At 43.6% G+C, this 24,660-nt stretch overlaps 3 protein-coding genes across 7 annotated transcripts in view; 1 reads left to right on the top strand and 2 right to left on the bottom strand.

Moving 5' to 3' along the window:
• The window catches only part of mto1 (mitochondrial tRNA translation optimization 1), a 5,366-nt gene extending 278 nt beyond the window's left edge, over nucleotides 1-5,088 (bottom strand). Inside the window, exons 1-12 of one of the 3 annotated variants that reach the window (XM_085466193.1) lie at nucleotides 5,031-5,088; nucleotides 2,976-3,178; nucleotides 2,693-2,892; nucleotides 2,472-2,589; nucleotides 2,066-2,364; nucleotides 1,864-1,976; nucleotides 1,406-1,596; nucleotides 1,123-1,253; nucleotides 776-980; nucleotides 510-681; nucleotides 312-421; nucleotides 74-231 (exon numbers count right to left, since the gene is read on the bottom strand). In XM_085466193.1, the coding sequence (XP_085322319.1) occupies nucleotides 74-231; nucleotides 312-421; nucleotides 510-681; nucleotides 776-980; nucleotides 1,123-1,253; nucleotides 1,406-1,596; nucleotides 1,864-1,976; nucleotides 2,066-2,364; nucleotides 2,472-2,589; nucleotides 2,693-2,892; nucleotides 2,976-3,165 (1,887 nt within the window). In that variant the 5' untranslated portion in view covers nucleotides 3,166-3,178; nucleotides 5,031-5,088. Of the gene's footprint in view, nucleotides 1-73; nucleotides 232-311; nucleotides 422-509; nucleotides 682-775; nucleotides 981-1,122; nucleotides 1,254-1,405; nucleotides 1,597-1,863; nucleotides 1,977-2,065; nucleotides 2,365-2,471; nucleotides 2,590-2,692; nucleotides 2,893-2,975; nucleotides 3,179-3,375; nucleotides 3,423-3,925; nucleotides 3,983-5,030 lie in introns of those variants that run through there. The other 2 variants (XM_085466192.1, XM_085466194.1) reach the window with 2 other exon arrangements.
• LOC146703075 (ataxin-2-like protein) lies at nucleotides 5,062-15,372 on the top strand. Its single transcript, XM_085466191.1, has 23 exons — nucleotides 5,062-5,183; nucleotides 6,499-6,538; nucleotides 7,663-7,719; nucleotides 7,983-8,054; nucleotides 8,196-8,355; nucleotides 8,536-8,657; nucleotides 8,770-8,861; nucleotides 9,009-9,257; nucleotides 9,424-9,869; nucleotides 9,955-10,041; nucleotides 10,120-10,233; nucleotides 10,368-10,448; nucleotides 10,556-10,617; nucleotides 11,347-11,702; nucleotides 11,817-11,886; nucleotides 12,000-12,140; nucleotides 12,358-12,421; nucleotides 12,718-12,896; nucleotides 13,000-13,141; nucleotides 13,243-13,352; nucleotides 14,166-14,345; nucleotides 14,441-14,600; nucleotides 14,708-15,372. The coding sequence occupies exons 1-23, from the start codon at nucleotides 5,062-5,064 to the stop codon at nucleotides 14,755-14,757; spliced, it is 3,156 nt and encodes a 1,051-aa protein (XP_085322317.1). The 3' UTR covers nucleotides 14,758-15,372.
• On the bottom strand, nucleotides 15,356-24,660 carry adprh (ADP-ribosylarginine hydrolase). Of its 3 annotated transcripts, none has more exons than XM_085466196.1 (8): nucleotides 24,348-24,660; nucleotides 23,091-23,214; nucleotides 22,813-22,921; nucleotides 22,396-22,494; nucleotides 21,513-21,618; nucleotides 18,905-19,171; nucleotides 17,449-17,663; nucleotides 15,356-16,090 (listed from the first exon to the last, which is right to left on the bottom strand). In XM_085466196.1, the coding sequence occupies exons 1-8, from the start codon at nucleotides 24,353-24,355 to the stop codon at nucleotides 15,942-15,944; spliced, it is 1,077 nt and encodes a 358-aa protein (XP_085322322.1). In that variant the 5' UTR covers nucleotides 24,356-24,660; the 3' UTR covers nucleotides 15,356-15,941. The 3 variants fall into 3 exon arrangements, with proteins under 3 accessions (XP_085322322.1, XP_085322323.1, XP_085322324.1); XM_085466197.1 differs by having other exon boundaries at nucleotides 24,293-24,357; XM_085466198.1 differs by having other exon boundaries at nucleotides 16,026-16,090; nucleotides 17,414-17,663.

Raw genomic sequence — 24,660 nt, 5'->3', positions numbered from 1 at the left:
GAGTCAGGGCATATTTTTTCTCTTTTATTAAAATAAATATTTCACACTATTATTTTGAAAGGAGTGGGCTCACTGTGCTCGGTCGAACTCTGTCCAGGATCTCTCGAACTTCGTCGGAAAGCGACACCGGCAGAGAGAAATAGTCAATGTCCTGCGGCAGGGACATGTTCTCCTCCCTCTGAATTCTCTCGATCTCTTTCTTGTTTAAGTCGCAGTGAGGCTTGTACACAGCTGCGTGACAGACAAGAGAAACGTTTTAGCAAGAGTTTTATTGTAGATTAACATTTCAGGCGGGGTTATTTTTTTCTTACCTTCTATCTTAAGTCTCTGTGCGAATTCCATAAAAGACGAAAGGCTCTCGGGGAAGGCAGATGCCAACATTTCAAAGGTCACGTCGTTGTACTGAAGAAGATCTAAGCCACTGAAAAACAAACATTAACGGGAAACATTTTTAAACTGTTGTGACATGAAAAATTTAATTATTAGCTTGGCAGATATCTATCGCTCACGTCAGTAAGGTGCTCTTGGTCTCACTGATGGGAACACTGGGAAGCTTCTTCTTCCAGCTCGATGTAGACAGAAAGAGAGCCTGAAGGGCTGTCAGTGCATCCTGGAGGCTGTTCCTCACTCTTAAAGACTCCTGGTAGCGCACGGAAGACACACATCCCACCTCCTCAAAGCCTGATGGGAAACAAAAGGTAATGAGAGGAGGAAAAGAAGGGGAAAAAACAAAACAAACGCAAGCACAATGACACGTTGAAGATGCTACACCTACCCTTCGGGGTCAGGCGGAGGTCAGCGTTGTCCGGCCTTAGAGAAGTTCGAAACTCGGCCCGGCTGGTGAACATGCGGTAAGGCTCTGTCACGCCTCGACTCACCAGGTCATCAATGAGAACTCCAATATAGCTCTCTGTTCGAGACAGCGTCACTGTGGGCATGGAGAGCGCCGAGCGGGCAGCGTTTGCTCCCGCCCACAAACCCTGCTCAGATAGAAGAAGAAAAATCAGTTACTCCTAAGCTGCTTCCAGCTGTGTGTGTGTGTGTGTGTGTGTGTGTGTGTGTGTGTGTGTGTGTGTGTGTGTGTGTGTGTGTGTGTGTGTCTTTAAGGAAAGAAGCAGCTACCTGTGCGGCAGCCTCCTCGTACCCCGTGGTTCCATTGATCTGACCGGCCAGAAACAGACCTTGAGTGCTCTTCACCTGCAGCGCCGGGCTCAGCTGAGTGGGACACACAAAGTCATACTGCACGCCATAACCTGGAAATCCCAGAAAACAAACATTAGACTTTCAGTTCTGGAAACCAGCTTACTTCTGTCAATCCATTTTTTTTAGAATTAGGGAAGAATTGAGGGAACTGTCACTGCTCTCACTTGTTACTAGGCAGATCAAACAGGATCTAAAGACCTACCTGGCGTGTGGATCTCAGCTCTGCGCATGGGAGGGATTTCTCTGATGAGGCGTAGCTGTATGTCAGGGGGCATTGTCATGGACAGACCCTGTGGATACAGGAGGTCAGAGGTCACGCCCTCGGGCTCCAGCCACACCTGGTGGCTTCGGCCTGGAAAGCGCAGCACTCTCGACTCGATGGAGGGGCAGTACCTGTTAGAGACGAAGACTGCACGTCATTCCAATTCAGCTCGATTGTTTCAGTTTTGCATAAAAATTTTATGATACACAGTTACACTGATGTTTTTGTTTTTGTAGCATTTTCTTTGCAAAAACCTTCATGTTAAAACGAATCTACATGCTTTATTTTGCATTAATGAGCAGAAAATGATGGAATAACTGAAGTGATTCCTTCTGAGTTTCAAACCATTGAGTCCAAAGTGTGTGTGTGTGTGTGTGTGTGTGTGTGTGTGTGTGTACCTGGGACCTTTGGTGTCTTGCTGTATGTGACAGTTTAGTTGAAGGCTCTCCCTCACCACTCTCTCCACACCCGGTGTAGTAAAGGTGAGGTAGCAAGGCAGCTGCTCTTCTGGCTACAGAGGGTTACGTTTCAAAATAAAGCAGGAGGAACAATAAACTAGACAGTGAGTTAAAGAATAAAAGTCCATTCATTCAGCTGTACCTTGCAGTGGGTGTGGGTATTGAGGAAGCTGAAAGGAGTCGGGTGACTGTCAGGGAGGTGAAGCTTAGCCAAAGACAGGTCTACTGAGTCCTTCACAATCCTGGGAGGGGTACCGGTCCTCAGTCTGCCTGTCCTTAGCCCCAGCCTCTCCCTCAGCGTATGGGACAGCCCAGCGCTTGATGGAGCGTCTCCAATCCGACCCCCGGGGGAGGTAGTTTGACCCACAAAGAGGGAGCCAGACAGGAACGTACCAGTGGTAAGAACCACTGATCTGGCTGAGATGGCGTGGCTGCCATTAGCTGGTTGTTCAGGAAGTGCAAAAAACATGAGAAAGTAAATTCAGTGTATAATATGTACCGTTTGCCATTTAGGTCCTTGTCCTTAAAAGAGGTAATCTGCTGTGTACCCAAACGTATCCCAGTGACTCTGTGGTGCCCGGGCTCCCCCGGGTTTGGTTCTGTTACCAACAGCTCCTCCACTGAGCCCTCCACCACGGTCAGCCTGGGAGTGGACAGCAGCTCGGACTGAAGAAAAAAAATATGTAGAAAACAAACATTTTAATTCACTCGCAGACAAATATTTTACTTTAATGGACGAGTAATTCAAGTTTTGGGTTTTTTTCTTAACCTGAATGAAGTCTCGGTAGCGCTGACGGTCCAGCTGGGCTCTCGGACCCCACACGGCAGGCCCTTTTCTACGATTCAGGATGGAGAAATGAATCCCAGCCCAGTCCCCTGCCCGACCACACAGCCCATCCAGAGCATCAACCTCCTTCACGAGCTGGCCCTTCCCTACTCCTCCCAGGGAGGGGTTACAGGACAGAGCACCTGTGGGAATATTATCAGAGAAGTCTAGTTTTCCCTGCTGGAGGAAAAAGAGCTTCTTTGTTTAGGTGTCCCTTTATCCTCACCGATGGTGTGAATTTTCTGCGTGATGAGGAGTGTTTCAGCCCCAACTCTGGCTGCTGCCGCCGCTGCCTCGGTCCCTGCGTGACCCCCGCCCACCACGATGACATCATACTGATGTCCGGTGAGGTGACCGACATGTCTGGAAACCGGTGAGAGGAGACTGTGCAGGAAGGGAAGCTTCTTTCTCAACATGTGAGACGCACACCTGTCAGAGTAAAAGTTAAATGATGGTGTATCCCTGTTAGATACTCCATTACTTTCGTGACCCATCAGCTTTATTTCAACTCTCAACTTGGAAAAATAACTTTGTTGTTTACAGTGGGTAAAATAAGCAATGAACATGTCACCAACTTTCTAAGTAAATATATTTCTAAAGGTGATTTTGACATAAAAAAATCTCACCAGATTTCAGTAACAATCCATCCAATCCACACATCCAAAGAAATCAAAACATAGATGCCATGATGACAACGGCTGAAATCTGTCAGTAACTGGAAAATAATCCTGGCATTTATTGCAGATTAATATCAGCTGGTTCATTCCAAACTTGACCTCAGTTTCCTGTTCCTGACTAAAGTAACACCAGGTGTGGTTTTGTGCTGCTGCAGCCCATCTGCTTTAAGGGTCCACGTTATACACACTGAGAGATGCTCTTCTGTGTACCTTGACTGCAAGGAGTAGTTGTTTGAGTTACTGTTGCCTTCCTGCCAGCTGGAAACAGTACGCCTTTCTCTGACCTCTGGCATCAACAAAGCATTTTGGCCCTAAATCCAATTTAATTCTAAAAATTTGTTATGTTGAACATGTACAGCTGTGAATCAAACCGCATCCTCGCTCTCTGTTAGTAAGAGCACAACGTACAAATACGTAAACAGTTTAAATACGGCTTCGTTTACTCAGCGCACGTGTGGATCCACAACAAACTCTCCCCTCAGGTTTGAAATGCACTTACGGTTTATTTGGGAGAAGGCGTATTGTTGTTTTTATTTCAGACTCTCTGTAGCAGAAACTGAGACTAACAGAAAGGCAAAGATCATTTAGGAAAATTACCAAACTCCTGCTACATAAGTCTCCCTATGGAGGCCGCCATGATGTCTGTAGCTCACAACCGTAATAACTGGTTTACAGACGCACTGAAAAAAACGATGCTCAGCATGTTTCAGCCTTTCGCCTGTGCTGTTGGTGTCTTCGTTTGGTTAATGTTACAATCATGAATCAAATATAATAAATTAATAAATAAATACATGCGATCAATACAGATAGGAAAAAAATAATGGGAGATGATTAAATTAACAGAAACCAAGGTGGTGATTTGTAAACAAAACATTAAGTGTTCTGTATGGTGACTGCCACGTTTACAGCAGGGACCACCCATCCTTGATTATATCAGCGATACAGTGGTATCGATTAAGTCCTGATTTAATCAATGCACACATTCTTCCACGTAAGCGCGCTCACGTCAACGCCCCCTCCCCCTTTCAGCCGGTTTGCAGTCAGCCGCGCGCGGGTTCAGTCAAGCTGTCCTAGCGAGAGGAGGTGTTGACCGACCGCAGCAGGTTTTCCAAAGGAAACCTGAAAATCTAAGTTCCACGGCAGAGGACAGTAACGCCGAGCAGTAATTTTTTAACCGACGGTTCAGCGGTGTTGGATTTAAGGCGACGCGGCCGAGGATACAAAGTAAACCCCGGAGGGAGAGCGTCCGAAGTGAGCCCGAGGATCACAGCTAATGCTAACCTAGCCAGCCTTGGCTAAATAATTACACGGAAGCTGGTGTAATTTTTAATTGTCGCTTGCTTTGGCGTAGCCTGTGTGGTTGTAGAGTAGATAGCGTGGGGTAATTTGTTAAGTTATGTGTTCGATTTAGTTATATTATCGAGGTGTTTTTGCTTTTACATGTTAGGCCACACGCGACTGGTGTTCACCTAGCAAGATTAGCCACAATAGCCGGGGAGGTTACACCGGCTCTGCGCTTCTTAGGGCAGCTGATAACTGCTAAAGATAGTTCGCTTTCAAAGCTACTTCACATAGGAGGTATCGGTGTTTTTAAGTGAGCTTACACTTGATACTGTCTAAGCCTTGTGCTTCGCAATGCTGAAACAACAGCAACCCGGATCCGGCGGGAGAAAGGCGTCTAACGGGACATCGGGCCCTGCCGGTATGTCTTCTCCAGTCAGCGGGATCAACAACGCCAACAGGGCACCGGCTGGAAGGTAAGAGGGCTGGGATTTTTCTTTCAGGACAGTCCGGGGATTGTCCCGTGACTTAAAGGCCTACCGGTTAAAGCGCTGTTTCCCAGTGGGCGTAACCCCAAAAATAGAGCTTACCTAGGAGCCAATGGGATTCACTCTTCTTAGATTGGCATCATATGTGGACCAATCAGCACGCTCGAATCGAACCTCAACCGAATCAGCGAAGTGGCGAAAGCTAGGAGTAGCAAATCAGCATAGAGGTGATACAAAGTTTATTTGGCCTGTTTTTGGTTGAGAAGGGGCGAAAGAGAGGGGAGGGAGAAACTGTTTACATGTATAACCTCACGTCCCAAATGCTTAATAAAAACGCCTGATACAATGGTTGTGTTAACATTACACAGTTGTTATGACCAGTACGAGGTCGCGTGTGCTGCTGATTTGTGAGATGAGCGCGTTTACTGAAGTCTTGTTAGCTCCGTCTTTGTTTTGTAACCGAGCATGTAGCAAGCATTGATACGAGCCACAGTGGCCATTCACGGTGGAGTTACGTTTAGCATGCAGATTGGTCTACATCACCCTTTCATGGCTTTTCCAGTCGTATATCAAACGTCTTTGGGCAGAAATGTGTTTTTAATTTTCGATTTAGACTTCCTGTTTTCTATCTTAAGGACGCATATTAAAAAAAAAAATTCAAACTAAACTGACATACGTTATTTATGTCTAATTATATTTTATTTATGTCAGCAGTTATTATAGGGCAAATTGGATTACGAATATTACAGAGAAACCAATCAATACCCTTTCAGCAAGCAGGCAGTGAGAGTTGGGAGAAACATCTCTTTAAACAGAAGGAAACCTACAGAAACTTGCATAGCCAGGCCCCGGGGAGGGTCGACCATCTGCCTCAACTGGTTGGGGTGAGGGGAAAAGGGAGAGGGCAGGGGAATCAACAAACAGTGTGGTAATAAACACTGGGGAGAAACTTGAAGCTCTAGAGCCAGACATACCTGCAGTGAGGTGAAGGGGGATGGGACAGATGGGGGGGGGGAGATTAATCTGTAAACAAATATTATTTCTTTAAACAATATCTATGTTCGTATGCCAGTTTTTCCTTTAAGTCCCTCAGTTAGAGTGCGTGGATTGAGAATAAATTAACCGTGGAGCTTTTCTGGTGAGCAGGAGTGACATAAGAACTTGTCCTGCCACTCTGAGTAACTTTGTCTGCTTCTCGAATAACCAATTTTTCTAGTGTGTGATGTGGACTGTGACACTGACTCCTCAGACTTAAACAAGTTCTTCTCCTTCTGAACAGCGATACGTTTGTTTTGTTTTTCAGGAATCGATCTTCTGCAAAGCCATCATTCCAGTCATCTCCTGTAAGTATCCCGATCCACAAAACTGCAAATACACACTACATTTTTAAAATATTCTTGGGAGGGAAAATATGTGGCGATACTGGGTAAATTTTTATAATAATTAATAAATTTTACTCATTTAGAAGCATCGCTGGTGTAAAACCCATTTTATAGGTCAATGTATTAAGCCCTTTGCCTGTGGAGTCAGATATGAGTATGACCTGTGTTTGATAAAGTCCTCCTCTGTAAAAGGGCCATTGAAAGGTTTATCTACAGCTGCTCTTCACTCAGCTGTGGCTGATTGCATTAGCTGGTCTTTACTATACCTGATCCGATCCACAAAGTTACTCTGTTATGACCAGTCATCAGATTGGGGTTAAAACTGCGTGTGCGGTTATGTGATTGTACACAAGACTGTGGAGGTTGGTTAATATCTGATACGGCAGATGTAAAGGATCAAAAGTGAAAGTAAAGGTAGTTGAGTAAGAGTGAAATTAAAGAGTCAAGCTGTCCAGTCAGCGCAAGAACACACCAAGGACAGATTAAATTTTTTGAAAAACGCAACCAGGAAACAAGTCATTGTTTAGACACTGGCAGCTTCTAAAAGTGGAAAGATATTGAAATCAATATAAACGTTGGCGTTTTTGAGGCATTTGAAAAGAGGTTTTACCCTTGCCTCGTGGATTGTTCGTCGTGTAAAGTAGCCGAGGTGGCCAGATGTTGAGTCGCGGTTCGACACTAACTTTAAATCCAGTGACACGTCTTGAGTAATTTATGATTTCTTCTCTCCACCACGTGTAAAAACAAAAAGTCTGTTATATGGCACGGGACGTCACCTTTAGCGTAACCTGTGCAGAAAAATTTTTACCTTACCTGCTCTGGACTAATTGCAGGATTTACACACGGTCATAGTCAGAAGACGGTTTAAGCTGATGATGTAACAGGCATAGCTGCCGGGTCGGACTTAAAAAGCCAAGTTATGACGGATTAACTTAAGACCAGGAATAAGCACTTCTTGGTGCGAAGGGCCTCTGAGGGTTAATGTTTAACTCTGTTCTAGTTTGTCAGCGTCAGCCCGCGTTAATTTAAATATATTGCGTCTTTGTAAAGCTTTGTTTTGAAAATCCTTGTTTCCCCATGTGTAGGTGTTTGAGGGTGTCTATAACAATGCCAGAATGCTTCATTTCCTCACAGCTGTTGTGGTGAGTCATTTGGCTGGTTGTTGTCTTCTTCAGACCATGTTGTTGTTATTATTATTATTTATTTTGTAAACAATAGTCTTATAGGTAAACTTACCTACTGTAAAGGCACTCTTTATTTCATGGTGGGATCTGTACACTGGTTAAATTTGTTTCACTTTTTTATGCAGTTTTTCCACAAATAATATAGCAGTTATTGATTTAATACTGATATAAACACTTCTCTGGTTAGCTATAGTTTTTAAAGACTGTCTTGTCTCTCTCAGGGATCCACATGTGACATAAAAGTGAAGAATGGCAGTGCATTTGAGGGCATATTTAAGACTCTCAGTTCTAAGGTAAGAAGCTCAGGTCACACAGGCATGCGCATCAGTTTGCCGCCTTATTCGGGCTGTTAGAGTGATGGTTAGAGTGATGGTCATCTTTTCTGTGGTTGTTTAATACTTGCTGAGCGCTGAGTGCTTTCTCAATGTCCTTAGTGCGAGTTGGCTGTGGATGCTGTACACAAACGCAATGAGGAGGAGGGCTCAACATCAGCTCCGCCACGGAGGGAGGACATCACCGACACCATGATCTTCAGCCCCTCAGACCTGGTCACGATGATCTGCAGAGACGTCGACCTCAATTACGCCACCAGAGGTATGAAAATGCACGTGTGCCGAGGGTCAAGTCAGGGCAGGCTCTGGGTTTCTGCAATCTGGTTAAAAGAATGTAAACGTGGCGCTTCTTCATTCAGTTTGAATGGCTGCAGATGTAATGGGGAAACTATTTCAGATTTATCCACCTTGTTTTGACGTCTTCTTGCGTTTGATTTTTCAGACACCTTCACAGACACAGCCATCAGCTCCAGCCGCATCAATGGAGAACATAAAGAGAAGGTTTTGCAGAGATGGGACGGAGGTGACAGCAACGGAGAGAGTTACGATTTGGAAACTGATACAGTAGGTTTCATACACTCTGTCAAGTTTCTGTGTATACAGACTGTTACTTATTGTTAACTCTTGCGCTGATTCCTTTACTACCCCATTAATCTCCCTTTTTTTTTGTCTCCAGTCTAACGGCTGGGATGCCAACGAGATGTTTCGTTACAATGAAGTCAAATATGGTGTCACATCAACGTATGATTCCAGCCTCTCAATGTACACGTAAGTTACTGCAGCAGTTTGTAAAATACGCCAAAAACATTCCCTTAACTAGTCAGTAAGGTTATAAGTATCAGTATTTTTACTGTAGGACACACATCTGACACAAACATGCAGATTAAGTCAGTTTTTATTTCTCCCACCGCCCAGTGTACCGCTGGAGAGGGGCAACTCTGAGAACTATCGGCAGAGGGAGGCACGCGCTGCCCGCCTGGCCCAAGAGATTGAGTCGAGCCCCCAGTACCGCAGTCGTGTCAACCTGGAAAATGATGAGGGCAGAACCGAGGAGGACAAGTTCAGCGCCGTGGCGCGGGACGGCAATGATCGAGAGAGGGGCCGTGAGAGCCCACGTGACAAAGAACGGGAAAGGGGTAGAGACAGTCCAGGAGCCAGCAACAGGTGAGAGGAGGTTTATTCTGAAATGCTTGTCAGGAACATAGATATAAGGGTTGTACTTATTTTAGGTGTTCACTCACTTTTTTCCCCCTCTTTTTGTGGGGGGGTTCCAACTTAAAGCTAAAGAGTAAAGTTTGAAACGCGTTTGCTCCCCTCTTTTCTCCACCAGGGAGGGCAAGTACATTCCATTACCTCAGCGTCAAAGAGAGATGAACCGGGAACGAGCTGAGAGAGGCTCTGGCGGGCCTCCATCTCACAATCGCCTGAGTGGAGGTTACCGCTCCAACCCTCCATCCTCCTCGTCCCCAAAACCACCCCTGCCCTCTGCAGCTGGGCCCCAGCCCGGTGTCACCCCCTCAGAGAGAAGCAGCCCTCTGTCGGGTCGTGTCGGTGCCTACGCCCCTCACCACCCACAGGGAAACGCCAGCCCGAGTCCAGGCTCCGGCCCAGCCAGCCCCTACACGCCTGCTTCACCTGGCGGCCCATCATCCAGTTCAGCTTCCGCTTCAACTGTCCCGTCCCCAGCCAGCCCGCCCGCTCCACACGGACACACGGTTCCTCATTCCCACTCACTCCCGCACTCGCTGTCCGACGCTAGCAGACCAGTTAATGGAGGTGAGTGTGTTAACTTTTCTCAGGATCGACTTCACAGCTGTAGCATCTATGCCTGTCGCTAAAGCAGATGTTTCTGTGCTTTCAGTTGCTGCAAGGACCTCTCCTAAAGCCCAAAGACCTCCACAGTCAAGCCGGACAAGCCGCACTCAGAACTCTCACGCTCAGTCCACAGGTACAGTGACGTTCTGGTCACCCCCCATGTTAATTATGAAATTCAATCAAACTAACTTCACTTTCAATTTTCTTACAGCTACTCGTTCCCCTAAATCAGGCTCTTCCCAGGACACACCTTACTTGGACACATCTTCTGTCTCGCTGCCTGCTCAGAAGACATCAGGCCCCGCCCCTCTCTTCCCTGTAGATGGTACAGTCTCTCCTAATGTTTGTGTTCATAGAACAATTTTAAAATGAAAGTTAAAGCACGAGGCTCTTAACAGTATGCATCAGCTTGGAATTAGAAATTCTGCAACTAACTGGATTATTGTGCCGTTTTCACAGTGAATGAGATCCTCGGTGCAGCTGCAAAGGAACGCTCCGGCGAGAGCCCGAGCACAACAGAGGAAAGCAAGACGAGTAAAGGTATTTAAGTTTGGTGCTGGCTAAACGCTGGAAGTGAGCTTTTTGCCTAGTTACGCACCCTTTGTGTTGTTGTTTGAAGTTCTCAAAACTCTTTTCTCTTCCACCAGCGCCGTCGGTTCAGCAGAGGTCCCACATTGAGGAGCTGCGAAAATTTGGCAAAGAGTTCAGGGTAAGAGTGTTTCAGCGACGTGTGAAATGAGAAAATCCGTCACCAATCACAAGGCTGCGTGCTGACATCAGTGATGTCAGACCTCCCTCCAACATCACTCCCATCTTAATCATGTTGTGATGATCAACTTTAGCAGATGACGCTCAATGCTAGTCATCCATCTCGGTCTTTACAGTGTCACTGACCAGTAACAGCTTTTATTCAATTGAACTGCCACAGTAACAAAGTAAAAAGGAAACAATGATCAGTATTAAATTATTTTACAACATTGGTGTCAGCCCAGCAATTCACAGGCAGTACATGTCTAAAATAAAAGGCACATAAGATTACAATACTCGATTGTTATTAAATGTGACTGAGCTGAAAGTTGATTATGACATCAGGCTGCTGCAAAGCCTCAGATTAATCTGTTATGACTCTGTTTCTGTGCACATTGTTGGATTGGACTCAAGATTCTTGTGTTTCACAGTCTCCTTTTCCACCTTTTCTTAGAAACAGTACTCCTCATTTGGATACTATTATGACCTATTATAGCGGGATTGCTAATCAACACGTTTTATATTCTTGTGAACTTAAATTAAACCTCAGTAGTTATAACAGGCTCCTCAGTTGTGAGGCTTTGCTGTCATGTCTGATAGTAAATTAATTATTTGATTTGTTGGATGAAACAACAACAATTTTGCTTTTACAGACCAACTGCTTATCTCTCGACTCCTTTTTATCTTCCAGCTCCCACCCAGCGGAGCTAACTCCAGCTCTCCCAGTTCTCCTGCAGCAGGGACGACCCCTCCTGCTGTAAGCGAGGTCAGCCAGCCCAGCGCAGCCAACCCCGCGCCATCAGACGCTCATCCTCCATCAGAGTCTAAACCTCAGCCTGCAGCTCCCAGTCCTTCCCAGACCCAGCCTTTGCCAGCCGTCTCCGAGGACCCCTCCAAGGACACTGCAGCTACACTGGGCACCACAACAGCTGCCGCCACGGCACCCCTCTCAGACAGGCAGTCCCCAGCCACCCCTCAGCCTGCCAGGACCCCAGGAAGTGAGGAGGTCAGGTCCGAGGCAGCGGAGAGGACAGAAGGCGTAGCAGAGTGAGTTTAAATAAAAGGACTAAAGATTTCTGACTGTGAACTGTGTGATTTATTTTTTTTAACTCAGTTTATTGCACTCATCATAATTTATAACAACTATTTTCTCTTTTGCAGCCAAGTAAAGAAATCAACCTTAAACCCAAATGCTAAAGAGTTCAATCCTATCAAACCTCAGATGCCTATGGTAAGACACTTGAATCTGTTAAGTCATTAAAACTTAAAAAACACACACAGAAATTAAGATATTATTTCATATATTGAATCTATATTTATTTAACCGTGATGTGTTTCTGACAGACGAAGCCCAACACTGCGCCCACCCCACCTCGGCCAACTCCTCAGAGCCCCGTGGTGCTGCAGCATCCAGGAGGACAGGGGCCGCTCTACAACCCCCAACCCTACCTCTCCTCCTACATCTCACAGATCCACTCTGTGCCGGTACGCAAGCCAAAAATAAATAAACATGGTCACTTAAGGCGTCTTTTCTCTAAATGTCGTGCTTAACACCTTCTACAAATATCTTGCTGGCATTTGAAACATGCCAATAAAAAGCCAAATATTCACGTGGAACTGCAATCGGATACTGTTTGCAGTTTTTCTTTTCACATTAAAGCCACAGTTCTTGTGCTCACCTGTTCATCTTTTTGTCTTTCAGCCCCCACAAATGTATCAGTACACCATGTCTACAGTGGGCCAGGGAAAATACCCCAGAGCAAAAGGTAACTGCAGCGTGTGCTTTTTATATTGTTTCCCACATATTTAAAATGAATTTCCTGTCAGCTCTTGTCAGAGGCTTGACTTTCGGCTCCAGAGAAAGTGCTGACTGTTACCTCAATGTTAACCTTGAGTTGTGATCTGCTGTGAAACACAGAGCCGTCATGCTTTAAACTTGCAGAAACGCTTAAACACTTAAATTAGAGACGACTGAACTCTGGAATCTGCAGTGAGGAACGGGAAAGATGGTGTTTTTGTCCTCCATGTTTCTGTTCTCTTGATGATTGGCTCCTCTCATTAGGCTCGGTTGTGGCTCAGCGCTCTGACCATGGTTCTTCAGCACCCCCCATGCTGCAAGCTGCATCAGCTGCTGGGGCCCCGCTGGTAGCGTCCCCTTACCCCCAGTCCTACCTTCAGTACAACCCTCAGCAGTATGGCCAGCAGCAGGTCATCCAGGCCATGACACCCTACCCTGGACAGGTAGCACGTCTGCCCTCCAAACACATTCTGTAGTCGGGGTTTTACATTATTTCTCATTCAGCAGAATAACACCTTTTTCCTTTCTTTTCTCCATCCTCAAAAGCCCATGTACTCAATGCTGCAAGGTGGAGCCAGGATGATAGGTCAAGGTGGGGGTCCCCACCCACAAGCCCTCGGTCCACCAGGAGGACCCCAGTTCTCTGCACAGGGAGATGGACCTCAAGGCCCACAGCAGGGCATCTACGGTGAGTGGAGATGGATGTGAACGACAAAATATCCACGTGACCCGAATCGATTGATTTGTAGATACAGAGTCGACCCTGACGTGAATTCTCTTCCTCTGTAGCTCCACAGTCATTCTCCCATCACACAGGCGCAGTTCATCAGCCTCAGCCCTCCAGTACACCAACAGGCAATCAGCCCCCACCCCAGCACACTGCACCTAGCCCTGGACAGGTAGGACGCCCCCGAAAAGGAGAAGGGACCGTCCACCTGGTCTGTGCAGTGTGGGCTGCTCATTGCTGCTTTATGTCAACAGCTTCGACACACCTTACATTTTCAGACTGGATTGTGTGAAATATGTTCAGAATTCATTCCAATTATATGTGTGAAGGTTCTCAATCATCCAGGTCATCATTGTCTAAGGCGCTTGGGAAGAAAAGCGTCTGGACTTCTTTAAGTTGCCGTGAACAACCATCTTTGAACAGAGTCTGCCATCTATAATCCAGTTTTGGATAATAGATGGCAGACACCTTAGCGCCCGCTCACATCCTGGGCCATTTGATCACATGATAGGGTGGGGCTAGGTTTCACAGTGAGCTCATCCAAAACCTTGGCTGATTGTGACCTACACCGTTTTTCACACCTTGGCTCGTGTGATTAGTTAGAGGATCAATAGGGGATCCATTGTCCCTCTTGGGGGGACACTCCCACAGGGGTTAAATCTGGGACTCTCCATCATTTGACCCTAAAACTGCAGAAGCTTCTCAGATGAGAGGTAAACGTCTTCAAGCAACTTAAAGAAGTCCAGATGCTTTTTCTTTTTAAGCTTACACTATGAATTCTGAAATTAAGCAGCTTGCACTATCAGGTTGATTTTTGGTGATCTATTTAGATATGTTGACTTAATAATAATAATAATAATAAGCTGAAAAGCATAGCACTTGTTCTAATCTCACTTTTGGAAAAGGCACATGTGCACCTTTTCCTTCTCTACAGCTTTATTTTTATGGCCCTTGATGAATTTTCACACCTTGATGTGCTTTTCAGAACGCCCAGTCGGGCCCACAGCCCCAGTCCTTGTACCACTCAGGCCCCTTGTCAGCACCCACCCCACCCAACATGCCGCCTGGCCACACGTCTCCACAGGGTTCTTACTCCATTCCGGGGTACAGCATCCATGGTCACCAGGGCATCCCACCCACCTACCCCCTTGGACAGATAGCACAGGTATGTGCTCCATTTTCCTGTTTTCCCCCTTTTCTCAGCAGGTGGTGTTTTAACTTCTGATCTAAACCATGTCAACTGATCTTGTTGTCCCCCAGGCTCATGTTCAAGGAGCCATTTCGGGTCCCCACCATTCGGGGAGCCATGGTCAGCCCCAAATAGTAATGTTGCAGCCTCAGCAGGGCCCTGGTGCAGTGCCCCAGCACCCCCAACACGGACCTCAGCAAGGAGCACACCAACACTTCTACATCCAGCAAGGTATCACACAACCCCTCCCTCAGATTTCCCTTTTATGGGTCAAACAAAGGGGTCGTTTGAAGCGCGGGCTTTACAGGCTCTGTTTTATTTTTGTTTACCTCCCACAGCGATGCAGGTCCAGCCACACCCCGCTTCCTTCCATCCGCCTGGAAACTAAAGCCTCTCTGCAACCTCCCAGATTGTTCTCCCCCTCTCCCAATCCCCGTCTGCTGGATGAGAGGCCCAGAGTGAACGCGACTCATTTAAAACAAAGAAACTGACAGGATCTCACGGAGCAGAGAAGAAATCAGAAACCTCGCAGCACCTTACGCTTCTTCAGTACAAACCTCGGTGTCCGTGCGGCACTAGGAGGAGCTTTTTAATGCTAACGATGAAGGTGACAGGATGGCAGCAGCGCCTGACCCCTGGTGCTGTCCCGCTCTTCTCCCCGACTTTTTATTTACCCTATTCAGAGACACGAGGCACCTTACTGGGAGGACCAGGCGCGGAGGGAAAACAGCAGCAGACTCTTTATCTTCCAGAATTGTTTTTTAGCCTTGTACTACGACACAAATGAGAAACGGACTGTTTCTCATGAATACAGGAAAGGAGGGATTTGAAGACGTGATGAGGACTTTTAGCAAATTTTTTTTAAACTCTATCCAGTAGTTACAAACATCCCCTTTCCCCTTCTTTTCCCTTGTAGGAAAATCTAATTAAAAAACAAAAAAATGGACAAGACAAAAAAAATTTAAAAATAAACAATGACCAAAAAATAAAGTTTTCAACTCAACTACAAAGCGTTTAATTTATTGTATTGTTAATTATGTTTTTGTCTGGAGCATTAGTTTGCCTTCTCACTTCAGGAGTTAACGACCATGAGGCACACCAATTTATTTTTCATTATCCTTTAGCAAAAGCACATTTAATTTGAGGCTGGAGCGTTTGTCATTATGTCAGGTTGAACAAAACAAAGCAAATTACCTCCCAGAGGATGCTGCTCATTCATTTCATATTCTCATTAGCTTGGATTCGTTCTGCTCACAGGAGCAAATATGTTGATTTAAAACGGTCACTAGGGGGACCCCTGCTTATACGCTAGCCTCCGTGCCAACATCACGAGGCACTCTGTCCTTGTTCTGGCAGAGAGGACTCTTTAGGTTAGTAGGACACTGCTTCTGCTTCCCCTTTAGGCGACTATGACAACATACTGTGGCTCAGTGACAGCTCTCTAAATCAATGTACTACTGAGCACACCAGCTAGCTCTACTTCAGTGTGTCAGTGTGCGTGGCCCAGTTTCCCCCTTGCCGCAGCGGGCCGGGACACGCTCTGTCAGCACGGCGGGGTTGCAGCGACCTTCCTCAGTGTGACAGCGCGTAGAGCTGCTCGGCACTGCGCTCCAGTCGCTCCCGGTACTCCAGGTTGGCGTAGTTGCCTTCGGGGACCCCCTGCAATCCGTAGAGGAGACCCCAACAGCAGCACGCAATCACTGCGGTGCTGTCGCTGTCACCTGGACAAGAGAGATGAGAGCAGAGTGAGCAGTTAGTGTGCGTGATAATGCATCACTGATATTTATCATTTATCTTTGTGGCCATCTTAAAAGTGACTAATGATTTTTTTTTAATATTATTATTAGAAATAATAACCATCCATCTATCACTAGACTGGCTTCTTTGGTGGGGATTAATATTGTTGCCTCAGAGACAGAAGGTCCCATGTTCAAACCCACCATTTGGCCGAGGCCTTTCTGTGTGGGGTTCACAGGTTCTCTCCCACAATCCAAAGAAAACAGAGTGAGGTTGGGTTAATTGGTGATCCTGTCCAGGGTGTACTTCTGGTTTGTTTTTTCTCTTACTAAACAAAGACACCGGATTTTTTTTCATTCACACAGTTTGTCTCACACCTTGTTGCATAATTATTGAGAAGTCAAACAACTGGCAGCTTAATCTTCATGCCTTACTTTATCAGCTGACATCAAGCTGTCCGTTTAATGTCTGATTTACTTCTTAAGTCTTGTTCCATGTTCACAAAGTTGCTACTTTCCTTAAAACGGACCAGTATTGGGTGCAATTGCAGTACAATTTGCATTTGCAACACATTTGCATTCCTGAGTTCAGAAATCACATTAGTTTCTAATTATCTGCACTTTGAGACACAAACTGCTTAAGCAACAACCAGTCGAACTCAGTTTACATGGGAGAGAAATTTCCAGGGAATTTACAAGATTTCTTTGAAGTTGTACGAAAGGTTACATTGTTCCTTCAGCTGCTCTCTTTAGGGGTCACCACAGCTGATCAGCACCCTTCTGTTACACCAACCCTCTGCAGGCCCTCCTCCACTACTTCCATGAACCCTGAGGTCTGCCTCCTTTCCTCTGCCTGGCAGCTACAAATACAACATCTTTTATCCACTTTCTGTCATCTCAGCCACAATTCCCTCAATTTGTCTCCATCATGTCTCCTCGTCTTCTTCCTCTGTCAGTGGATACACCAAATACCTTCTTCATAGTTCCCTGTAGTTACATTATTTAGCAATTAGGTGAAAGTGCATCTCAAGTGGTGCTGTTAGTTTAATAACTTACTTTGTACAGGGATTTAATAATCCATTGCTTGAAAACAACAACACCTTTTTCTGAGTGACTGTGTGTAAATGTTTGAAACGAGAGGAATGCTGGCTAATATATAAACATGATGGTTACCGGAGTCACTATCAAACTAAACCAAAGATTGTCAAAAAGAAAAAGCAGACTTCAAACTAAAGCTGAGTTTGTGTTAATATAATTAAACACATATTTTAGGTAAAGGTTTTACATTTAGTGCAAGACTTCACTCACAGCTTATAATACATTACACCAGTGAGACCTCTGACCTCCATGGAAGGCGGCCCTGCTCATCAGCTCTTCCCAGTCTGAACCTGCGCCCAGCAAGGCGTCCAGCGCTATCATTGGAGCATCATGGCCACTGCGTCCGGCCCACCCTGACAAGCTGAAGCTCTTATAGGCTTCGTCTCTTTCAGCAGGGCTGTAAGAGGCAGGCCAAATCACAGGGCCCACACCGTGAGCGAGGCCCCTCAGATCCAAGTACCTGCAGACAGGAAAGGGGGGTTCACAGCATCTACACGGTCTACCTGTGTCATTCTCTCTCTGTTAAAATGAAAAAAATAAAACACAATGCAGTCATGTCATGACTGTTTCTACAAAAAGGTCTGTTTTTTATTACCTTTGGACAAAATCAAAATATATTTCTGTGTCCAGTAGCTACTCCTACCATTTAATCACTCGTCATTCCATCTCAAATCACCAAAATGACTCAATCATTTTTGATTTGCCAGATTTAAAATGTGAACATACATAATAATAATCGCAGTGAATTTCTTTAGCTTCATATATGTAATATAAAAATAAAATATCAAAACATGTCTGATAATTGGCTAGTTCGAATATTCAAAAAATAACGCCGTCCTCTAAAGTCCCATATTTGAGCACACTTTTAAAATAACATTGCAAAATTCAACTAGCGATAATTTCTTAATATATAAATATATATATTAAAGAATACTTTAATATGAAAATGTTTGTCACAAAATGTGTTAGTCATTAAAAAATGATTTTTAGACAGCTAATCCAAATATTGTGGCGTTTCCAGATGGTACTCTGAACATCAGTGTAGCATTTTCATATATATTGCAATAATTGCAGGATTCACTCTGGGGTTTCTCAGTTATAATTAGACCATCTGGAAACATTTTGCTTTTGTTGTACAACTTAGCAGTTTTTCTGTTCGGTATGAAAGTTGAAGGAAAATTGAGTTTTCTTACTTTTTGTGATTAAGAATTTCATGTTAAAAAGTATTCTGCATGTTTTAATTTGCATTTGTCATCAGTTTTCTTTTGCAATGTGATTTATTAGTGTAAGCTCAAATACTGGACTTTACAGGATGGCTGTACCTCCAGTGTAATCACTATATAGCCAACCAAGTCCGTAAGTTTATTTCCCAAAATAACAAACTCTTCCTTTATATCACATGATCTCATTCAAGCATATATTACATCAAGTTACCAGAAATATAAAAGGCACATTTCGCACATTTACCTGAATATAGTGTTTTGCACTTACATTGATCTTTGTCAGAGGATGTAGTACTGCAGGATAAAAATGACATTTGTTCTGCTTAAGTAAACCTGACCGGTGACATTTTAGTACAATTTCATGTCACCGTCTGTTAACCTTGACGCTGAAATAGGTTAATAGAACTTGCTGATGCTGGAAACTTTAATCTGAATTCAACATGACAGGCTAACAAGGTTCAATTTCAGCAGCCCATACCATTGCCACTTGTCACAGAAGTAGCCCCAGTCTCTCTCGGTCTCCTCCACGGCATAGCCTCGACCTTCAACAAAGTTCTTTGCTATTGGGCAGGCCTCGTTTATCAGGCCCAGACCCCAAGTTGTGATTGGCCTGCGCTGGATGGCGTATGAAGTGAAAAGGGCTGACGCGACGGCTCCCAGGAAGCCCGTGGGGTGAGGATGGGTCATTCTGCCTGTCTCAACAGCAACCGCCACCAATGACAACAGCTGGTCGGGCTTTGGATACCTGATGGGGATGAAATATTAAAGACCTTATCAGTATTTATTAAGGAAGATAATATCTATCACCTGAAATATTCAGGTTTTCTCATTGACATGCACAGAACTTCTGAGCATCATCATTCTGAGTTAGTATGGTGCAGATAAATACGTCTGGAAAAACATGTTTTTTCCATAAAGAAGCTGTTATTCTTCCAATAATTGAATTATCAGTATTTGTTGAGAGCTAAAAAAAAACTAGTAAATTATTTGTTGTTAAAATGCTAATAGTAGATATTTTTCACTTTTTCTGTGTTTTTATATAAAATAAAAATAAAAACTCAGCATATCTGGCACTGTCAAAGAGTCAAAATCAGCATTATAGTCATAAGCTCGTTTTTTTTTTTAATGCAGTCTACGTTAACAGATGAACTTGAATCACTCATTTTAGACACTAAGAACTATTTCAATGGAGTGAACTGCAGATCACCTTCCTAATATTAAATAACAGTTTTATTTTAGTAGTTTTGTCTCAACTGCATTAACTGTCATGACTGATTTTTGTTTCTTGCCCCCGGGGGTATCCTGAAAGAGAGATCTTAAACTTAAAATAAGTAAAGTATACATATATTAAATATTGCTCCTTGTTTCTGCTACATGTAGATGAGCAGAATAACGTGAGATCACCTGTGTGACCTCCTCTTCTATGCAGGAGACAAAAACCCCACAAAGAAGTCAAAAACTCCACAGGAAACCTTCACCTTTGAAAGTCATGTGAGTTGCATAAGAAGGGCAACACTTTGCACCTCAAAAACAGATAAACAGAGTCCAAGAGAAAAATATTACTCTCAGCCAATGTGGACTATTATAACTGATGACTTGGACCTGGATCTGGGATCATTATTGTCTTTGGGTGGTTGTAACGTTGAGGATATTAAACTTATTTCTTGTATAATGTGATACACAAATAAAAATGGATTTACCTTTTACATTATAATACTAGACTTTTGTGCTCGGTAAAATAATTTAGGATCAAAAATAAAACTAGAAACACAGAAATAATTCTGTCCTCATCTGTATTGCATTTAGCACAAAGATGGTTCTCAGTTTAGATGTTGGTTAGTTTGCTGATTATCTTTCTAACAGAATTAAAATAGTCTCCAAAAGACTTCAGGTCAAGTCCATTTGCCATTTGTACAGGTGTTCCACAAGGATCTATTCTTGGAGCTCTTTTATTTGCCCTTTACACAAATAATACTCTCTGCCACCCAAAACTGTAATGCCAATTTTTATGCAGATGACACCACTATATATACCACAGTCTCTTCCTTTGCATTAAAAATCTACAGTTCGCTATTGATACATTTCAAAATTCTCTTATTAAAAATAAGCTTGTTTTAGAATTAGATAAAGACAAGAGTATGGGATGGTACAGTCCATATTCAAACTCTTCTTAGTCTTTAAACTGTTAATTACTTTGCATACTTAGGACCCTGGTTGGATGCTAGACTCGCTTTTAAGACCCATGTGGAACACCTGTTAAGAAAATTAAAGACTTCCAGAAAAAAAAAGAAAAAAAGGAAAAAAAAAAAAAAAAAGAAAAGAAAAAAAAAAAAGAAAAAAGAAAAAAAAGAAAATTAAAGACAAAGATGAGCTTTTTATAGAGAAACAAATCTTGTTTCTTAACTATTTTATCTGCACTTATACAATTACGTATTAATTATACACAATTATGGTGATATTGTGGTGATATTGTTAATATATACACTCATATATGTTATCATGGGTCATTCTTTTCTTAGTCAAAATTGTGTCTTTTATGAAAAAAGTGGCACGGATTGAAATATGTTGCTGTTGATAAATAGAACAAGTTTAAAAAAAAAAGAAAAAAAATACAATTTCTGCTTTGATTGGAATATTTTAATGGTTTTATAAATGATGTCCAACTACACTGCATGAGCTTTTCTTCATTTATGAGCATGCACAATGTATCCTTGTCTTATGTTCAACTAGCATGCATGTTTCTGTGCATTTTTTATATGTGGGTTTTGTACACAACTCTCACTCGAATAAGAGTTCTAAATAGGACTACCTAATTAACCTAATGTAATTAAAAATTTTAATTAAAAATAATAATAATTTGGAACGCCTTTCACTTACTTTTTTATTAAAAAACTGCTCTGAGAACACAGCAAAACACTCTCTCAGAAAAAGCACGACTCAGACTCAGTTCATGATTAAGATGTGCTGCATCTGCTCAAGACAGCCATATTTCAGAATTATTGCCAATTAAAAAGTAATAACCAAACCCACTGCGGACTCAGGGAAAGAACAAACAACATGAAGATTGAAAAGTAAGAGCTTTTTACCTCAGGCCAATGCACATGGACCTCATGGCTGCTCCACAGCCTGTCCCGTCAGGGTTATATGCCACTCTGTATCCCCCTTCCTCCCCAGGCTTTAGCTGGGAAACCCCTAAAAGAACAAAGCTTTAGCTCTATATCGCCTCCATAAACAGATGTTAACCTTCCTGCCTTCTTGGGACCTTTTTGTGCCACTGCTATGTGTTAAATGGCTGCCATTTCCACTGTGTTCAGTGGAATATAACCAAACTTGCCACAGGATAGTTTTTACCTGTCAATGTTAATATTCCAGTGTGAATTCCTTAAATCAGCCTAAAATGGCTGAGCAGCAGAAATCCCCACACCCATCACCCTGGGGACCATTTTCTGCCCATTGACTTCCATTATAAACGCTATTTTTCAACCCCAAATTATCATCATATGATTTTATTTTTTCTTCTTTTCTTGGATGTCAATGAAGACTCAGGGCCTTGAAGTTTTAATTTTTAAATTGCAAAAAAAATGCAAAAAAAATAATGGCAGGTCAAAATGTATGTTGGTGCCAATCTTTGGTCCATCTAAAGGCCTACTTATAATGACAATCACATATTACTTCAACTGGTTTTTTGTGGAAATATTTAGTTTCGTTTTTTGGGTTTTGGGGCTTATAACACAGGGCGCTCATGTAATAACACTGGGATTTGAAGGGTTAAAACAACGAAAATATAATTAAAACTTTACATGAATATTTCAGGGAGAAGTAGTTTTACAAGGTTGGCTAATTTAAAGTGGAATAAAATATGGATATATGGTCTTTTTATGGCGTGGCTGAGAATGGTCCCTAGGGTGATGGGTGTGAGTTTTTTAAAGGATGGCAGGAGGGTTAAATGACTTCAAAATGATGTTTTACCCAGAATGCTCGAAGGCCCTGGTTTCCTGCCCTCCATGTCCTTCATGGCTTCCACATAACGAGCAGCCACCTCATGCATGAGCTCCTCCCCAGTCTTTCCTGTTAGGATGACACACATTGTTCAAACTGCAGACTTTAAAGAGGTAACTGATCTGTTAACAGGACTGCCTGGTTTGCCGTATCCCACTAAAGGTCAAGTTGAATTTCTGCCTCTTTTTCCCCCACTTGGGTCGCACCTAATAGAGCGCTAAATCAAGGCAAGGCTGGAAATTAGATTTGACCTTTTTTTGTGGAGCTCTTGAAGAGGCGTGAACAGCGGCTGTAAGGTCAATCCAATCAGCTCCTCGCTTCCAGCAAGATGTGCAACAGAGGAAAAACCAAGTAGAACAAAATGTTTTAATGTGGCTTTGGACTCGCCTGTTGCTAGTCCTTCAGCTGTAGCCAGATGCAGAACTGTGTCGTCACTCACAGGCCAGTCAGGGAGCTCAGCCTTGATGTTCTTTAGGCCACCAAGTTCCTGAAGCTCCTGCATGGACAGAGAGGATGATGATGAACACTCCTTTCTTAATAACTCCCTTCTAAGTCATCATCAATAAAAACTACATGTAACTCATAAATTAGATGATACCTTCATCTTTATGCATAAGAAAAAATAGGAACCCTGGATGGAAATGCTTTGCTGGTCCAGTACTGACCTGGTGAATAGCTGGTCCTGATTCATTGTACTCCCACAGCTGGTTCCTGTAGCCCAAGGCATCACCAACTCCACTCAGCAACATGGCTGCCTTGTAGAGCTCAAGCGTAGCAGACCTGCTGGGGCTGAAAAGATCACAGTTAGCCTGCTGAACTTTGCAAAGATCACCTAAAATGCACTAAAGCAGCGGTCCCCAACCCCCGGGCCTCGGACCGGTACCAGTCCGTGAGTCGTTTGGTACCGGGCCGCGAGAGTTGAGGCTCAGGTGTGAAATGTATAGTTTTCAGGGTTTTTATCGGTTTTCAGCGTTATTTTGTTATCGTTTACTCGGTTTTCCTGGGTCTTTTCACGTGTGTTATGAATAAAAGGCCGGTCCATGAAAATATTGTCGGGCATAAAGGTTGGGGACCGCTGCACTAAAGGCCACAGACGGACAACCCGATCAGCTCATAGTGCTTTTAACTTTACGTTAAATAAAGAAAACTCATTGGAGAAGTCAATGAGCTAAAGTCTTGATTTAGCTCAGTCATAGATTGGCCTCCCCAGCAGCTGGATCTCAACATTACTTTAGAGGGATTATCTTGACAGAGAACAAAAACAAAAGGCAGCTAACATGAAAAAACAAAACAGAACTTCAAATGTCCTTTAAGAAGCCCCCTAAAGGTGTGCCTAAGAGAGTTCAGGCTGTGTTGAAGTATAAATTTGGTCATAGCAAATATTGACTTACAACATGGTTGGAATTGTACCAACTCTGTTTTTGTCTTATACACTGCACTCTATTGAAGTTTACACATTTTTTTCAACAAATCTCCCATTTTTCTAGCAAAATATAAAGAACAGTAATTGCACAGTAATTTACGTTTACTTTTTAAAAAGCAATATTCACAGATAACATTTAACCCTTAAATAATAGCTCTGAATTAAAAATGTGCTTTATAGGAGAAATGCGCTGTTGTGTCAAAGCAGTCATTCTTCTAAGTTACTATGAGGCTAATTTACAGTTACTTGACATAAGTCTAGTACTAGACTTATGTCTAGTCTAGACATGCACTGTAACTATAAATATCCAAATATGTTAACGTGCATTGTACATTCAGCGTAAATCGCAAAAACTGTGTCTCTAGAAGTCATGATATGTCACATATAAACAATATCACGTGTGAAGAGAGTTGATCTAACAGGACAGGTCAATCACAGAGAAACCTGATTCAAACTAAGTAACGCAGGACGTCCTCCCTCCGTGCAGCTGCAGCCTCACCGCTCCATTGCAGCGTGTTGTTCCCACAAACGATCCTCAGGAGGCGGTTACACGCGTCCAGTTAACACCGCGGCTGCACACGGGCCCTGCTTGGTTGTTGCAAGCAGTAGCTCAGACTCCTAGCTCAAAAAATTGCGTTCATTTAGAAAAGTTATGGTAACAACTACTTTTCAAACCACAGCCAACAGCCGGACTCGCGAGAAAACGTGCGGGCTAAAAAAGGACACAGAGACGAACCAAGTTTAGCTCTCCAGCTGGCAAGATGGGGACAAATGTTTAACAGCACGATCTCTGACGAGTTCCCAAGCACCGA

The sequence above is a fragment of the Copadichromis virginalis genome, linkage group LG8, assembly GCF_057382275.1.
Source record: "Copadichromis virginalis isolate Kocher_CV1m ecotype Utaka linkage group LG8, C_Virginalis_male_GT1.1, whole genome shotgun sequence".
NCBI lineage: Eukaryota > Metazoa > Chordata > Actinopteri > Cichliformes > Cichlidae > Copadichromis > Copadichromis virginalis.
Note: the sequence above shows the minus strand (reverse complement) of the source record. Positions and strands in the feature narration are given on the sequence as shown.